The sequence below is a fragment of the Lynx canadensis genome, chromosome A3, assembly GCF_007474595.2.
Source record: "Lynx canadensis isolate LIC74 chromosome A3, mLynCan4.pri.v2, whole genome shotgun sequence".
Classification (NCBI taxonomy): domain Eukaryota; kingdom Metazoa; phylum Chordata; class Mammalia; order Carnivora; family Felidae; genus Lynx; species Lynx canadensis.
Window position 1 is genome coordinate 51351767 of NC_044305.1, and position 17477 is coordinate 51369243.

Sequence of the window (17477 nt, forward strand, 5' to 3'; positions counted from 1 at the left end):
GTGATGATTTCATGGCTCATGGGTTCAAGCCCCACATCCGGCTCTGTGCTGACAGCTCAGAGCCTGGAGCCTGCTTCAGATTCTGTCTCCCTCTCTGTCTGCCCCTCAGCTGCTTGCGCTCTGTCTCTCCCTCTCTCTCAGATGTAAACAAACATTAAAAATAAACAAAGACATTAATAAATAAATAAATAAATAAATAAATAAATAAATAAAAAGTTCTCTTTAAAAAAACAAAGCACATTTTAAAAAAGCCTGTAACAGCTAGCCTGGCTGTTCTTTCTTCAGACAGGCTGATAAACTCAGTCTGACAAATCACTCCTTTCCCAAAACTTCTCCCCTCCAACTCCTTGCCACCTGGAATGGCCTTCCCATCTCCTCTCTAAATTTTTTCTCAGTCAACTTTAGACCCTCCTTGAGCTTTTCTCCAGTGATTTTAGGCAAAAATAATTTTTCTGAAACGCTATAGTAATTATAATCTGAATTATTTAGACAAAATGAAATACTGGGTTGTTCTTTTTTTAATACTAGTTTTTAAAAAAATGTGTAACCATTTCATTGTATGCAAACATATGTACAATTCCAGCTAGAACAGTTTCAGTCAGGAATTGTGTATTATACATACTTTTGCTTCCTTCTGTACTCCCACCTAGTGGACACTTGATAAATACATGAATTACATCTTTTAGAAATAAAAAAATCCCAAAGACGACAAAATATCAATGTTCTGAACTGAATTCTGGTGAGAAGTGACAAGAGAACTTCTTATGTATAAGTATTTAAAACAATGCATCAGGAACACTACTTCAAAAAGCACATTTTAAGGGCACCTGGGTGGCTCAGTCAGTTAAGCATCCGACTTCAGCTTAGGTCATGATCTCACAGTTTGTGAGTTCAAGCCCCACACCGGGCTCTCTGCTATCAGCACAGAACCTGCTTCGGATGCTCTCTCTCTCTGCCCCTCCCCTGCTGGTTCTCTAAATAAATAAACAAACAAACAAACAAACTAAAAAAAAAAAAAAAAAGAAAAAGCACATTTTACCAGCAGATATTGTTTTATTTCAGAAGCAAGGATGGGATGGAAATAAAGAAATAAACATAAAACACCAGACAGTCTGAAATCCAAGAAATATACCTATTCATAAAAACACCATTTAAATTTTTCCCTCAGCTATAAAATTTCCCTTCAATAATTGTAATAAATTTGTCCCTTCTCACCGTATCTCAACAGACTTACCTAAAATAATTTAAATGACATACTCTATTCAAATTTTATAAATGTTTGGTATTTAGAACATAAATACATCTGAATTCTAAATTCAGTTTTGAGTTCTTACCTGCAGTTTCTGATGTATTTGAAATAATTCATCATATATCTGATTAATCTGATATGGAAGTATTCTCTGCTTGTTTGGTACTTTAGATGTCGGATAGCTAACACGTCTCAGAGGACAGTCACTTGCATCACTACAACATTCAGTCCAATTTCTTGAATTTGCGGCCAAATTAGTTGGCTGGGCAACTGGTAAAAAAAATTATCAAGCTTATTAATTTACAGTTTTAAGTATTTCAGAGTAATCTTCAGAAAGTTACTTTAAATGTGAATTACAGTACTGTTAAAAAGTCTCCCAAGTAAGTATTGGGCTGCCTGGGTGACTCAGTCGGCTGAGCACCTGACTCTTGATTTTGGCCCAGGTTGTGTCCTCACAGTCGCGAGATCGAGCCGTGTGTCAGCCTCCATGCTAAGCATGGACCCTACTTGGGATTCTGTCGCTCTCTCCCTTGTCCCTCCTCCCCACTCATGCTCTCTCTCAAAAACAACAAAACAAAACAAAAAAAGAAGTCTCCAAGTACAGACTTGCAGAGAGAAAGAATTATACAATAAATGTGATAAAATGTTAACATTTAGAAGATCTGTGTAAAGGTCTTACAGATGCTCTTTGCTCTTTTTGCAACTTTTTTGTAAGTCTGAAATTATTTCAAAATTGATTTCAAAGTGCATGAAAACATTCATGTATTAAACTGCCTAGGCCAAGAAATGGAAAATTACCTCAGAAGCCCCCGATCACATTCCCTTCTCTCCCTTAAACCAAATTAACTACTAAGCCAAATATAGCATTAACCATTGCTTTACTTTTTAAATTTTTACTACTTGGGTAAAAAAAAATTTTAAGACTTTGTTTTGCCTATTGTTTTGCCTGTTTTAAACTTTATATAATATCTGTAATCATTTAATGATGCAATTATGTAATTTCTATAACCTCCTTTAAATATGTTCTTATGTTAACGACAGAATCAGGTCAAAATCTTCACTACTTCTTGTTTTATATTTTTATATGCCAACATTCTACTATAGGTCGATACGTGAGCTGTTTGTCTACATAGATGCTCTATGCACATGGCTCCTGCTACACGCATTCAAGAGTTTACCTAGGGTATATGACTAACAGCAACAATGCTGGATCACAGGGTACATGTACATGTTCAATTGTGCTAGTGATGCCAAAATGCTTCCCAAAGTGGTTATACTAATTTACTCTCTCAACAGCAGCGGATGAGCAAGTTCCTCTTGCTCCATTTCTTTGCCAACACTGTACTGTCAGAGTTTATTTTCTGTTAATACTGAAAGCTGTGGTTTTAACTTGCATTAGCCTTCCTGAGAACACCAGTTTTAAGAAGGGGGCCTCCTATTTTACTCCCAGAATGCCAGGTTTAAGAAGGGGGTCTCCTATTTTACTCCCCATCTTGGACAGACCGTAGGGAGCCAAAATAAAAATTACATGAATTTTTACAAAGAAAAAGTTTCACTTCACTCAGTCCAGCAAACACCCTTAAAGTGAAAGACACTTTCAGTGCGCTGCTTGCCTTTCTAGATTCCCAGCTCACAATCAGTAGCTTAAATATTACTTAATTATGTTAACTTTTAAATATATTCACCCTTTATTTTTATTTTTTTTTTTACATTATCCTATATTTTCAATTGTTTTTCAGGGGGAAAATCCACCATGTAGCCGGAAACACAAGTCCAGGCATAATTATTTTTCATTTTCCTCAAACTGAGATAAATGGAACAAAGAGGATGACAAAGAGCAGGAAGGGAGAAATGAGTGTGTGTTGCGTACAGACAATGTATGCCCAGAAAAGATGCACGGAGGCTATCAGAGAGGGAACAGTGCTCTAAAAGTCTTGCAGCCAAGAGGAAGCCATCTCTGGGTGCCCTGAAATCCTGAGAAAACTATGACATGCAGCCATGTACAGAGAGAGTTATTAAACAAGTGCCTGAAGAAGTCGTACCTTAAGCAATCTGCAGTAGTCTTAAAATATTAAGGGATTACTCAAATCCACCACAATATTTACTGACTTCCTAACAAATACTGCTATGAAAAAAAAAAACAAGAAATTATAAAAAGTACTCAGTTGAAAACTGTATGGAGGTTCCTCAAAAAACTTAAAACAGAGGGGAAGATGGCAGCGTGGGAGGACGCTGGGCTCACCGCATCCTTCTGGTCACTTAGATTCCACCTACACCTGCCTAAATAACCCAGAAAACCGTCAGAAGACTAGCAGAATGGAGTCTCTGGAGCCAAGCGCAGACGAGAGGCCCACGGAAGAGGGTAGGAAGGACGGAGAGGCGGTGTGCCCTACACGGACTGGCTGGAGGGAGCCGGGGGGGGGGGAGGGGCAGCCCGACAGCGAAGCAGAGACCCCAAGTCTGGCTGGCAAAAGTGGAGGGGCCAGATGGAGTGTGTTCAGACAGCAAGCGGGACTTAACATCTGGAACGTTATAAGTTAACAGCTCTACTCGGAGAGTGGGAAGGCTGGAGGAAAACGGGAGGGAGAGTTGCTGAGCCCCGGACAACAGAGCTCAGCTTGGCTGGGAACAAAGGCGCTCGCCGGCATCAACTCCCTCGCCCATCCCCCAGCCAAAATCCCAAAGGGAACCAATTCCTACCAGGGAACCTGCTTGCACCGCGCAAACACCGAACGCTGTGCTTCTGTGGATCCATCCCTCAAGCAGCGGGTCTGACTCCCTCCCGGTGCCACAGGGCCCCCCCTGAAGCCGATCACCAAAGGAGAAGAAGGAGAAGCGAGCTGAGCCTGCCACTCCCGCCCCCATGCACCTTGCCTATCCAACCCAGCTAATACACCAGTTCCCCAGCACCACAAGCCTGGCAGTGTGCAAGTAGCCCAGACAGGCCACGCCACCCCACAGTGAATCCTGCCCTTAGGAGAGGGGAAGAGAAGGTACACACCAGTCTGACTGTGGCCCCAGCAGTGGGCTGGGGGCAGACATCAGGTCTGACTGCTGCCCCGCCCACCAACGCAAGTTACTCAAGACAGTACAGGGGAAGTGCCCTGCAGGTCCGCACCATTCCAGGGACTATCCAAAATGACCGAACTGAAGAATTCCCCTCAAAAGAATCTCCAGGAAATAACAACAGCTAACGAACTGATCAAAAAGAATTTAAACAATATAACAGAAAGTGAATTTAGAATAATGGTCATGAAATTAATCGCTGGGCTTGAAAACAGCATACAGGACAGCAGAAAATCTATTGCTACAGGGATCAAGGGACTAAGGAATAGTCAGGAGGAGGTAAAAAATGCTATAAACGAACTGCGAAATAAAATGGAAACGACCACGGCTCAGATTGAAGAGGCAGAGGAGAGAATAGGAGAACTAGAATATAAAATTATGGCAAAACAAGAAGCTGAGAAAAAGAGAGAGAAAAAAATCCAGGAGTATGAGGGGAAAATTAGAGAACTAAATGATGCACTAAAGAGAAATCATCTACGCAAAACTGGTATTTCAGAAGAAGCAAGAGGGAAAGGTGCTGAAGGTGTACTTGAAGAAATAATAGCTGAGAACTTCCTGGATCTGGGAAAGGAAAAAGGCATTGAAATCCAAGAGGCAAAGAGAACTCCCTTCAGACGTAACTTGAATCGATCTTCTGCACGACATATCATAGTGAAACTGGCAAAATACAAAGATAAAGAGAAAATTCTGAAAGCAGCAAGGGATAAACGTGCCCTCACATATAAAGGGAGACCTTTAAGACTCGTGACTGATCTCTCTTCTGAAACTTGGCCGGCCAGAAAAGAATGGCAGGAGATCTTCAATGTGATGAACAGAAAAAATATGCAGCCGACAATCCTTTATCCAGCAAATCTGTCATTTAGAATAGAAAGAGAGATAAAGGTCTTCCCAAACAAACAAAAACTGAAGGAATTCGTCACCACTAAACCAGCCCTACAAGAGATCCTAAGGGGGATCCTGTGAGACAAAGTACCAGAGACATCACTACAAGCATAACACACACAGACATCACAATGATGCTAAAGCCATATCTTTCTATAATAACACTGAATGTAAATGGATTAAATGCGCCAACCAAAACACATAGGGTATCAGAATGGATAAAAAAACAAGACCCATCTATTTGCTGTCTACAAGAGACTCATTTTAGATCTGAGGACACCTTCAGATTGAGAGTGAGGGGAGGGAGAACTATTTATCATGCTACTGGGAGTCAAAAGAAAGCTGGAGTAGCCATACTTATATCAGACAAACTAGATTTTAAATTAAAGACTGTAACAGGAGATGAAGAAGGGCATTATATAATAATTACAGGGTCTATCCATCAGGAAGACCTAACAATTATAAATGTCTATGCGCCGAATACCAGAGCCCCCAAATATATAAAACAATTACTCACAAACATAAGCAACCTTATTGACAAGAATGTGGGAATTGCAGGGGACTTTAATACTCCACTTACAGCAATGGATAGATCATCTAGACACACGGTCAATAAAGAAACGAGGGCCCTGAATGATACATTGGATCAGATGGACTTGACAGATATATTTAGAACTCTGCATCCCAAAGCAACAGAATATACTTTCTTCTCGAGTGCACATGATACATTCTCCAAGATAGATCACATACTGGGTCACAAAACAGCCCTTCATAAGTTTACAAGAATTGAGATCATACCATGCATACTTTCAGACCACAATGCTATGAAGCTTGAAATCAACCCCAGGAAAAAGTCTGGAAAACCTCCAAAAGCATGGAGGATAAAGAATACCCTACTAAAGAATGAGTGGGTCAACCAGGCAATTAGAGAAGAAATTAAAAAATATATGGAAACAAACGAAAATGAAAATACAACAATCCAGATGCTTTGGGATGCAGCGAAGGCAGTCCTGAGAGGAAAATACATTGCAATCCAGGCCTATCTCAAGAAACAAGAAAAATCCCAAATACAAAATCTAACAGCACACCTAAAGGAAACAGAAGCAGAACAGCAAAGACAGCTTAAATCCTGCAAAAGAAGAGAAATAATAAAGATCAGAGCAGAAATAAACAATATAGAATCTAAAAAAACTGTAGAGCAGATCAACGAAACCAAGAGTTGGTTTTTTGAAAAAATAAACAAAATTGACAAACCTCTAGCCAGGCTTCTCAAAAAGAAAAGGGAGATGACCCAAATAGATAAAATCATGAATGAAAATGGAATTATTACAACCAATCCCTCAGAGATACAAGCAATTATCAGGGAATACTATGAAAAATTATATGCCAACAAACTGGACAACCTGGAAGAAATGGACAAATTCCTAAACACGCACACACTTCCAAAACTCAATCAGGAGGAAATAGAAAGCTTGAACAGACCCATAACCAGCGAAGAAATTGAATCGGTCATCAAAAATCTCCCAACAAGTAAGAGTCCAGGACCAGATGGCTTCCCAGGGGAGTTCTACCAGACATTTAAAGCAGAGATAATACCTATCCTTCTCAAGCTATTCCAGAAAATAGAAAGGGAAGGAAAACTTTCAGACTCATTCTATGAAGCCAGTATTACTTTGATTCCTAAACCAGACAGAGACCCAGTAAAAAAAGAGAACTACAGGCCAATATCCCTGATGAATAAGGATGCAAAAATTCTCAATAAGATACTAGCAAATCGAATTCAACAGCATATAAAAAGAATTATTCACCATGATCAAGTGGGATTCATTCCTGGGATGCAGGGCTGGTTCAACATTCACAAATCAATCAACGTGATACATCAGATTAATAAAATAACAATATGATCCTGTCAATTGATGCAGAAAAGGCATTTGACAAATTCAGCAACCTTCTTAATAAAAACCCTTCAGAAAGTCAGGATAGAAGAAACATATTTAAACATCATAAAAGCCATTTATGAAAAGCCCACAGCTAACATCATCCTCAATGGGGAAAAACTCAGAGCTTTTTCCCTGAGATCAGGAACACAACAGGGATGTCCACTCTCACCGCTGTTGTTTACCATAGCGTTGCAAGTGCTAGCATCAGCAATCAGACAACAAAAGGAAATCAAAGGCATCAAAATTGGCAAAGATGAAGTCAAGCTTTCTTTTTGCAGATGACATGATATTATACATGGAAAATCCGATAGACTCCACCAAAAGTCTGCTAGAACTGATACATGAATTCAGCAAAGTTGCAGGATACAAAATCAATGTACAGAAATCAGTTGCATTCTTACACACTAATAATGAAGCAACAGAAAGACAAATAAAGAAACTGATCCCATTCACAATTACACCAAGAGGCATAAAATACCTGGGGATAAATCTAACCAAAGATGTAAAAGGTCTGTATGCTGAAAACTATAGAAAGCTTATGAAGGAAATTGAAGAAGATATAAAGAAATGGAAAAACATTCCGTGCTCATGGATTGGAAGAATAAATATTGTCAAAATGTCAATACTACCCAAAGGTATCTACACATTCAATGCAATCCCAATCAAAATTGCACCAGCATTCTTCTCAAAACTAGAACAAGCAATCCTAAAATTTATATGGAACCACAAAAGGCCTCGAATAGCCAAAGTAATTTTGAAGATGAAGACCAAAGCAGGAGGCATCACAATCCCAGACTTTAGCCTCTACTACAAAGCTGTCATCATCAAGATAGCATGGTATTGGCACAAAAACAGACACATAGACCAATGGAATAGAATACAAACCCCAGAACTAGACCCACAAAAGCATGGCCAACTAATCTTTGACAAAGCAGGAAAGAACATCCGATGGAAAAAAAGACAGTCTCTTTAACAAATGGTGCTGGGAGAACTGGACAGCAACATGCAGAAGGTTGAAACTAGACCACTTTCTCACACCATTCACAAAAATAAACTCAAAATGGATAAAGGACCTGAATGTGAGACAGGAAACCATCAAAACCCTAGAGGAGAAAGCAGGAAAAGACCTCTCTGACCTCAGCCGTAGCAATCTCTTACTTGACACATCTCCAAAGGCAAGGGAATTAAAAGCAACAATGAATTCCTGGGACCTTATGAAGATAAAAAGCTTCTGCACAGCAAAGGAAACAACCAACAAAACTAAAAGGCAACCAACGGAATGGGAAAAGATATTTGCAAATGACATATCAGACAAAGGGCTAGTATCCAAAATCTATAAAGAGCTCACCAAATTCCACACCCGAAAAACAACCCAGTGAAGAAATGGGCAGAAAACATGAATATACACTTCTCTAAAGAAGACATCCAGATGGCCAACAGGCACATGAAAAGATGCTCAACGTCGTTCCTCATCAGGGAAATACAAATCAAAACCACACTCAGATATCACCTCACACCAGTCAGAGAGGCCAAAATGAACAAATCAGGAGACTATAGATGCTGGAGAGGATGTGGAGAAATGGGAACCCTCTTGCACTGTTGGTGGGAATGCAAATTGGTGCAGCCGCTCTGGAAAGCAGTGTGGAGGTTCCTCAGAAAATTAAAAATAGACCTACCCTATGACCCAGCAATAGCACTGCTAGGAATTTACCCAAGGGATACAGGAGTACTGATGCATAGGGGCGCTTGTACCCCAATGTTTATAGCAGCACTCTCAATAGCCAAATTATGGAAAGAGCCTAAATGTCCATCAACTGATGAATGGATAAAGAAATTGTGGTTTATATACACAATGGAGTACTACGTGGCAATGAGAAAGAATGAAATATGGCCCTTTGTAGCAATGTGGATGGAACTGGACAGTGTTATGCTAAGTAAAATGAGCCATACAGAGAAAGACAGATACCATATGGTTTCACTCTTATGTGGATCCTGAGAAACTTAACAGAAACCCATGGGGGAAAGGAAGAAAAAAAAAAGAAAAGAGGTTAGAGTGGGAGAGCCAAAGCATAAGAGACTCTTAAAAACTGAGAACAAACTGAGGGTTGATGGTGGGTGGGAGGGAGGGAGGGGAGGGTCGGTGATGGGTATTGAGGAAGGCACCTTTTGGGATGAGCACTGGGTGTTGTATGGAAACCAATTTGACAATAAACTTCATATACTGAAAAAAAAAAAAATTAAAACAGAACTACCCTATGACCAAGCGATTGCACTACTAGGTATTTATTCAAAGGATACAGGAATGCTGATTCAAAGAAGCACATGAATCTCAATGTTTATAACAGCACTATCAACAAGAGTCAAATTATGGAAATAGCCCAAATGTCCATCGACTGATGAATGGATAAAGAATATTATATCTATATATACAGATTATAACTATCTATCTATCTAATGGAATACTACTCAGTGATCTAAAAGAATGAAACCTTGCCATTTGCAACGATACGGATGAAACTAGAGTATATTATGCTAAGAGAATTACCAGAGAAAAATAAATATCGTTATGATTTCACTCATGTGTGGAATTTAAGAAACAAAACAGATGCGCATAGGGGAAGGGAAGGAAAAATAAGATAAAAACGAAAAGGCGGCAAACCATAAGAGTCTCTTAAATACACAGATGAAACTAAGAGTTGCTGGAGGGGAGGTGGGGCAAGGGGTTGTGCTAAATAATGTGTACTAAGGAGGGCACTTGTTGAGATGGGTACTGGGCGTTGTGTATAAGTGATGAATCACTCAATTCTACTCCTAAAATCAACACTACACAGTATGTTAATTATTTTGGTAAGTTTTGAGAGTATGGGAATACTACTGGAAAATAATGAAGTTTATCTTTCTCATCTTTAGTTTAACAATAAGCACAATTACTGCCTCATGGCTTACACAAATGCAAGATCACAGAAATATACAGAGAACCAGTGTTATTACTACAGGATAAGCTTTATGTGCTCTATGTAACAAAGCTACTTTTTAAATGACTGTTCTAGGGGCACCTGGATGGCTCAGTTAGTTGAGTGTCCAACTTTGGCTCAGAGCATGATCTCACAGGTGGATAGCTGACAGATCAGAGCCTGGAGTCTGCTTCGAATTCTGTGTTTCCCTCTCTATCCCTCTCTGGCTCATGCTCTTTCCCTCTCTCTCTCTCTCTGTCTCTCTCTCAAAAATAAATAAAACATTAAAAAAAAAAAGAATGAAAGAAATGACTGTTCTAAAATGAGTATATCTTTTACCTTTTTCTATGTCTTTAAAAGACTGCTTGGTTATCTTGGAGGTACTAACTCCATAATCATTTTCAATTAAGTCTTCTTTTGCTTCTTTTTGCTTCAAATCTTGAAAAGAATCCAGTTCATCATCTAGGCTTTAAAAATAAAAAATTCTATCACAGCATTCTGGAAGTTTTCTACAGTATTTAAAAAAGATAAAAGTGCTTTCCAAATATTAACAGCACAAAAATTGAAAAAAAAGTAACAAGTAAACATTTTAAAGTGGAAAACATAAAAATATGAAAAATAACAGCCAATGGTCTAAAAACTCACTACAAACATCTTTCTACATATTCAAATGGGCACAATTTAAAATAACATATACCTATAGAATGTTCTACAACTGCCAATCTCTTTCCTTTGATTCCTAATATTTCTGTGAGGTCACTATAACAGGTAATGTCAGCTATAATTTTAGCTAGAAAAATGTAATGTCTAACAGGAAGAAACCAAACCCTAAAGAATTTAAATAATGGACAGGTGACATAACTAGTAAGGTAAAGCAGAACTAGAATCTCAGGTGTTTTCTCCAAAAACATGATCTCAAAGTTGAAATTTCTAGAGCAGTGCTGTTCAAAGGAATATAAGTCAATCACATAAGATAATTTAAAATTCCCTAGTAGTCATACTAAAAACATAAAAAGACATAACATTTTAACTATGTATTATATTTAACCCAGTATATCTAAAAGATTATTTTAACATATAATCAATATAAAAATTATTAAGATATTTTGCATTCTTTATCCATCTTTGAAATCCGGTGTGTATTTTGTACTTACAGCATTTCAAGTACTCAATAGCCTCATGTGGCTTGTGGCTACTTGTGCTGGACAGTACTATAATTCCAGAGTAGATAATAACTAGGGATTGTGAAAAAACTGTCTAATGTTATAAAAACTTTCATAGTTCAAAGGCTTCAAATTATAACTGGAAATTATACCCAGATTATTTATAAAAACAAAAAATGACAAAACTATCAGTTAAATATAAGAAAATAATTTCCAGAAATTCATAATCTGAAAACAATTTTTTACTTTCCTTACTCTATATTCAATCTACCTCATGTCCAAATCTTAAATCTAGATTAACAATGCTACTTTGTGAATGCCAAATTAAACAGTAATAACAACAGTAATAGCACTTTGAGTGCTTTTCTATGTACTAAACACCGTTCTAAGTGCTTTATATGGATTAAATCATTTAAGCAGAGAAAGAAGCAATTATATAAAATATTCAAGCTCTCAAATATCAATTACATTAATATTATATGTATATTTTAGGCATAGTTAACTCTTCCTCCCCTCACAATTATCTCAACATTTCATTTTGTGTATGTATACATCTTTATGGTTTAACATTATTTCAAAATGTTGATACCCACAGCACTTTCTTCTGCCATGTATTTCTGGCTTTTAATAACACCTAACTTAGAACTTTATTTCATCTTAGCTTCCACTGTTTTTATACTGATTTCACTCACACAGTACAATCTCCTCTACAAAACTATTTACCCCTCACAGACCAACACTCTATCATACATATTTTGTAGTTACCAACTCACCAGACCGGTTTCTTCCATCTCTTTCTCTCAACTACCTAAAATATAGCTTACCACCCTAGTAGACAATGAATGTGATGTTAAACATCACTGCCCAACAAACCTGCATTCATTTTTATCCTACATCCTTTAAAAAAAAAAAGGAAAGAAAGAAAGAAAGGGAATATGGTGTTCATTTGCGTCCTGGATGAATAACCATAAAAATAACTTCACGTTTTGTACTGTGTAAATAACTTTCCATTATACTACCAAATGTAATGAATGCTAGGTTCATGCTTTTATAACAAAGATCTCAGTAAAAATAAATCAGTCTCTATAACCAGTCAGCAAGCTCCAGACTGCTTGTTACTTCCCAAAAAAAAAAAAAAAAAAAAAAAGGCAAAGACATAAACAAACCACTCTTTAATCTCCCAGTTTTTTAGACACTGAGGGGATAGCAACAGTAAGGATTCAGGGTACTTTACCAATTCACATTTAACTGTTTGAATGAACTACAAAGTGGTGTTGTGCAATGCTTTCTTTCATCGGAATAACATCTTAATGATGAACCAACTTTATCACCAGATGAGAAGATATCCAAATCATCTGTTAACAAAAGAGAAAAAAGCAGAGATTACTAAAATCAGATACTAATCTCATTCTAGGCTTCTAAGGTAAGATGGCAAAATTATCTCATGATTTCTTATGTGTATATCTCTGTAACGCAAACTTCAGAAAACAGGCATCAAGCCTTGTATTAATATGGCACTTACCTGATTACAAAATGCTCTTTCATTTATTACCTTATTTGATCCTAGCAACAGCTAGCTTACTCTGAAGTAAGCAGAATTGGTGCCTTTAACCCTATTCTAATGGTGGTAAGTCTAAGGACCAGAGAAGTTAGTGAAGTTATCTAAGTAACAGAACCAGCAAGTGGAAAGATTAAAATTCAGAATTCAGCCTTCTTCCTACCTAATCATGATATTTCATCACTCTCAAACATTAAACATTTTATTTTTTAATTTTATATATTTTAAACATTCAACATTTAACAGACTGTTAGCCTGTATCCAAATTCAGAGACTAAAAGGCAAAGAGAGCTTCTCTGATAAGAAATTTAGAATTTTTTTTTCCTTAAGGTTTTATTTTTAAGTAATCTCCACAGCCAATGTGAGGCTCAGACTTACAACCCCAAGATCAGGAGTCAAATGCCTACTGACTGAGCCAACCAGGAATCCCTATAAATATTTTTAAATGTATGCACCTTTGTCTAATATGCATTTTTACCCCATCAGAAATTAAATGAGCTATACTTTTTGTTACATTTTAGAAAGTTGGAAATTTTAGGCTAAATTTCAAACTAAAATACAATTTTAAGATATTTTTTAGATACTAGACTCAGTAATAACTGGGTCTTTTTTTCACACTGAAGAAATGTTTCAAGAGTGTTTACAAAATTTCAAAATGAAATAAACTTGGAAAAAATGAAATTCTCTAATCTACTCTGACAAAACTTTTACAGATACTGTTTTTGTTGCAATCACCTCAAAATTCAACGATTGTACTTACTTGTAAAAACATCACCAAAGAAGTATCAACAAATCAAAAGACTAATGGTTAGTTATACATTACTTCCAGATTGCCACATAATGTTCCAATGCACCCAATCCCACAATATAATTATCTTTATCAAGTACATTTGATAAATTCTTCCAGTGCAACAATTATTATCTCAGTAACTTGGAAAGTCTATGCCTTAAAAAGAAAGCAGTTTTCTTTACCCAACATACTTTACCCAATTTCTAAAGGCAAAAAAAAAAAAAAAAAATGTAATTGAAACACCAAAAAAATTAATTCAATTTGATTTAAAGACATCTTACATTTACCCACAAAATCTTGGTTACTATTAGTTTGTTACCCGATTGAAGAAAGCTTAATATCACAAGATATCTGGCACTTAGTCTTAAATCTAAACATTTTTTTTTTAATGTTTTCTCTTAAATTAAATTTGTTAAAACCCCCAAGTATACAAAATACTCTATCAGCTTACCTGGGGAGGTTAGAGATCTTCTCTTCCATTTAGCCTGATCAAAATTTGAAAAATCATACTTAAAAAAAAAAAAAGATATATTTAATTTGTATATTAAGAATCAATCTACAGTCTCAAAAAAGAGTTCCCCGCCAATTATGTACTAAGTACAAGGGTTAATTACAAAGGTTAGAGTGGACAAATCTTGTAGACACTACCTTAACCAACTGGTTAAAATTAATATCCGGAGTAACAGGACAAAGCAACATTGCAAGTCTCCCAATGAACAAGCGCAACCCACACATCACTCCCTGTGGTATTCCTGCCAAAAATGCATAACCAGATAGTCACGAGGAACAGCCATCAGAGAAACTCCAGTTAAGGGACAGTCCAATACACAGTTATCTTGTACTCTTCAAAAATAGCAACATTAGGGATGCCTGGGTGGCTCAGTTGGTTGAGCAACCTACTCTTGATTTCCACTCAAGTCATGATCCCAGGGATCAAGCCTGGTGTTGGGCTCCACACTGAGCTTGGAGCCTGCTTAAGACTCTCCCTCTGCCCACTCTCCAGCTCCCGGTCTCTCTCACTAAAAAAATAAAATAAAATATCAACATTATAAAAGACATGGGCTTAAGAACCTGTTCCAGATTAAAAAAACAAAAAACAAAAAACAAACCAAATGCAATGCTCATCTTTAGACTGTATCTGCACCAGAGGGAAAAAATGTATAAAGGACATTATTGAGATAATTGGTGAAATCTGAATACGAACTATATGTTCCATATTATTGTATAAATGGTCAGCTTCCTCAATTTGTTACTGCAAATATAAGAGAATATTCTTATTCCTAGAAAATATATTTAAGTATTTATATTTGGGGGTAAAAGTGTCACAGCACCGGCAAATTATCCTTAGTTAAAAGGAAAAAAATGTGTGTAGGGAGTCAAAAATACGAAGATTAATAGTAACGCAAATGTGGCGAAATGTTAACCAATGGCAAATCCATGCGAAATGCTCAAGAGTTCCTTGTATATTCCTGCAACTTTAAATTTGGAATTTTTTTTCAAAATAGGAAAGTTTTTAAATAAATTAAAATCGCTTTTCGAACTCCGCTCAAGTCACTGTAAATAAAAGTTCAAATACACTTTCAACAGTGTCATGCTATGCCTGTAGTAACATAAACCTTCAAGAATTTACAGTGAAGAATTTTTTTATATAAAATGTGTTTTTCCCACATATGGTGCATCTGTGGCCACAAATGACTTCTGCCCCCGCAGCTACCTTTCGCTAACCCTGGTTCCGGCGGAGCTGCTCGAGCCCCGGAGAGTGGCTCCCTCCCCCAGGGTCCTTCTGAACAGCGGCCCCGAGGCCTCTGGCGCAGCTGCCCGGCAGGCCGCTTCACACCGGCAGAAACCGGCCCGCGGGCCCAGGGACAAGGCCGAGGAAAGGGCGAAGCCTCACCTCGGCGAGGTGCCTGCCCCCTAGTCCGTAGAGGCTTTTCAGACGCTCTACTACAAAATCCTGCCCCGGCGGCTTCACTACCCTCGGTTCCATGGTGCACCAAGTCCGCCGTTGTTTCCCCGGGAACAGCGTTCAAACCCACCGCGGCCGGACGCGCAGGGGCGGAGCTCGCGCAACGGAACTGCGTCATGACGCACGGCACGCGCCGCCTCTCGGGGGTCAACAGCTACGCCGAAGCGCTCGTAGTGCGACCCGGCCCGGGGCGCTTTCACTATGGTGGGACTCACGCTCCGCCACAGGCGACAGCGACAGAGGCGCGCGTGTTAGGGCCCCTTGGTCTGGCTCTCTGTACTATGTTAAAAACGTCCTGGCGGTACAAATGTTTTTCCTGCCGAATATTTTAATGACTAATTCCTTCACCACTGTTATTTTGACTGATGGTGTTTTGTCTTGTCTTACAATTTTGTTAACTTAAGTTTTCCTCCCTCGTATCCAAGGCACCAAAAAAAGCAGGGTTGTTCACAGCAGTTACACCTTAGCTGATGTGGCCCCTCAAGAGAGGGAACTCAGGCTTGGCCTCAGGCACCACCCCCACCATGGCGTCAGGTAAGGAGATACCGCTTTCAGGGTGCCAGGATGGCTCAGTCGGTTAAGCATCCAACTCTGGATTTTGACTCAGGTTATGATCTGGTGGTTTGAGTCTCTCATCAGGCTTTGCGTAGCCTGCTTGGGTTCTCGATGATGTTCAACAGCATGTCTGGACTAACAAATCCTAGATTGGATTATCTTTAGTTTTTCAAATTCCAAAGTTTTACAGGATCATCTTACTAAAGTATTAATCTGAAAATTATTTAAACCAATACTCTCTGCCATCAAATATTAGTGTACAAATAATGAACATTTTTATATTCTATTTTAAGCAGATTTTTAATGAGACAATATAAAATCGAACCAGTTTGGGGGGGGGGGGAGTACATCTCAGTGTGGATTTATACTGCATTAGCAATTAAATAAAGAGAAATCAGTCCTTTCTCATTAATGTCCCAAGCCACTTGTAAGCATTTTTGGAATACTAATTCTGGAAGTCAGTTTACATTTCATTTAATCAAATTTTTGGTCCAAGTATTATTAGCTTTTAAAGCTTAATACATTGTTTTAATGCTTTATGATAGCACAGTAAATAGTGTAAAACTGGTTTCTATAATCTCTAAAGCAGCACACTTGCCTTCACTTGGAATTTATTCTAAAATGTCAAAGGGTTCCAGCTCAAAAACAACACACTTTATGTCAACTTATATTACTTACATAGGTCTCCAAAGAAGCCAGTTCTTAATATTAAATGTGCATATATGTCATCCATAGTTGTCTTTAAGGTTCAGGTTAAGTTCAACTGATACACTGGAGTAGGTTTATTTCCGTTATCTGGCTTTGTGGCCAAGTGAATTTAGTGATGGTATTTCATCACTCATTACTCACATACACACCACACATGACATCCCTTCCTCCTTTGGTGGTTGAACGAATATTATGATAGCCTACTTCCAAATCCCCAAATAATGGAATAAACTCCCACTGTCTTTCACTAAACAAAATGAAATTATTTCACTGGGAAGAACACAGGAGGGTATAGGAAGGTCACTGTTGGTAACTGGAATACACAAAATTTTGTGCTCTAACTAGATTCTTTGTAGTTCTATATTGAATAGGCTGATGAGAATACCTTTCCCCAACCCCCACCCCACCGCCTTTTAAGCAGTTTGCCTAACTTTTGTCATTAGCCAAAATAACATTTATTCCAATGGAATAAATTTGGAACATTTATTCCAAATAAATGTTCAGTGTGTATCAAACTTGAACAGAAATCACTTCCTTTGGGAGCTCTGGAGATTATATGGCAGTCTGAGTTTACAGAACTTTAACTGTCCTCCTCACTTTGGCTCTAGAATGAACAAACAACTAGATGCACAAGTAATAAATTTTT

General features: G+C 37.9%; 1 protein-coding gene across 5 annotated transcripts in view; it reads right to left on the minus strand.

Annotated features, from left to right (window-relative positions):
- The window catches only part of CCDC138 (coiled-coil domain containing 138), a 141566-nt gene extending 125608 nt beyond the window's left edge, over positions 1-15958 (minus strand). For 4 of the 5 annotated variants that reach the window (XM_030310269.1, XM_030310270.1, XM_030310271.1 and 1 more), the window contains exons 1-5: positions 15497-15958; positions 14054-14111; positions 12489-12609; positions 10431-10558; positions 1335-1519 (exon numbers count right to left, since the gene is read on the minus strand). In XM_030310269.1, coding sequence (XP_030166129.1) covers positions 1335-1519; positions 10431-10558; positions 12489-12609; positions 14054-14111; positions 15497-15589 — 585 coding nt within the window. In that variant the 5' untranslated portion in view covers positions 15590-15958. The remainder of the gene's footprint in view (positions 1-1334; positions 1520-10430; positions 10559-12488; positions 12610-14053; positions 14112-15496) is intronic. The other variant, XM_030310274.1, reaches the window with a different exon arrangement.
- Between the last annotated feature and the right edge of the window lie 1519 nt (positions 15959-17477).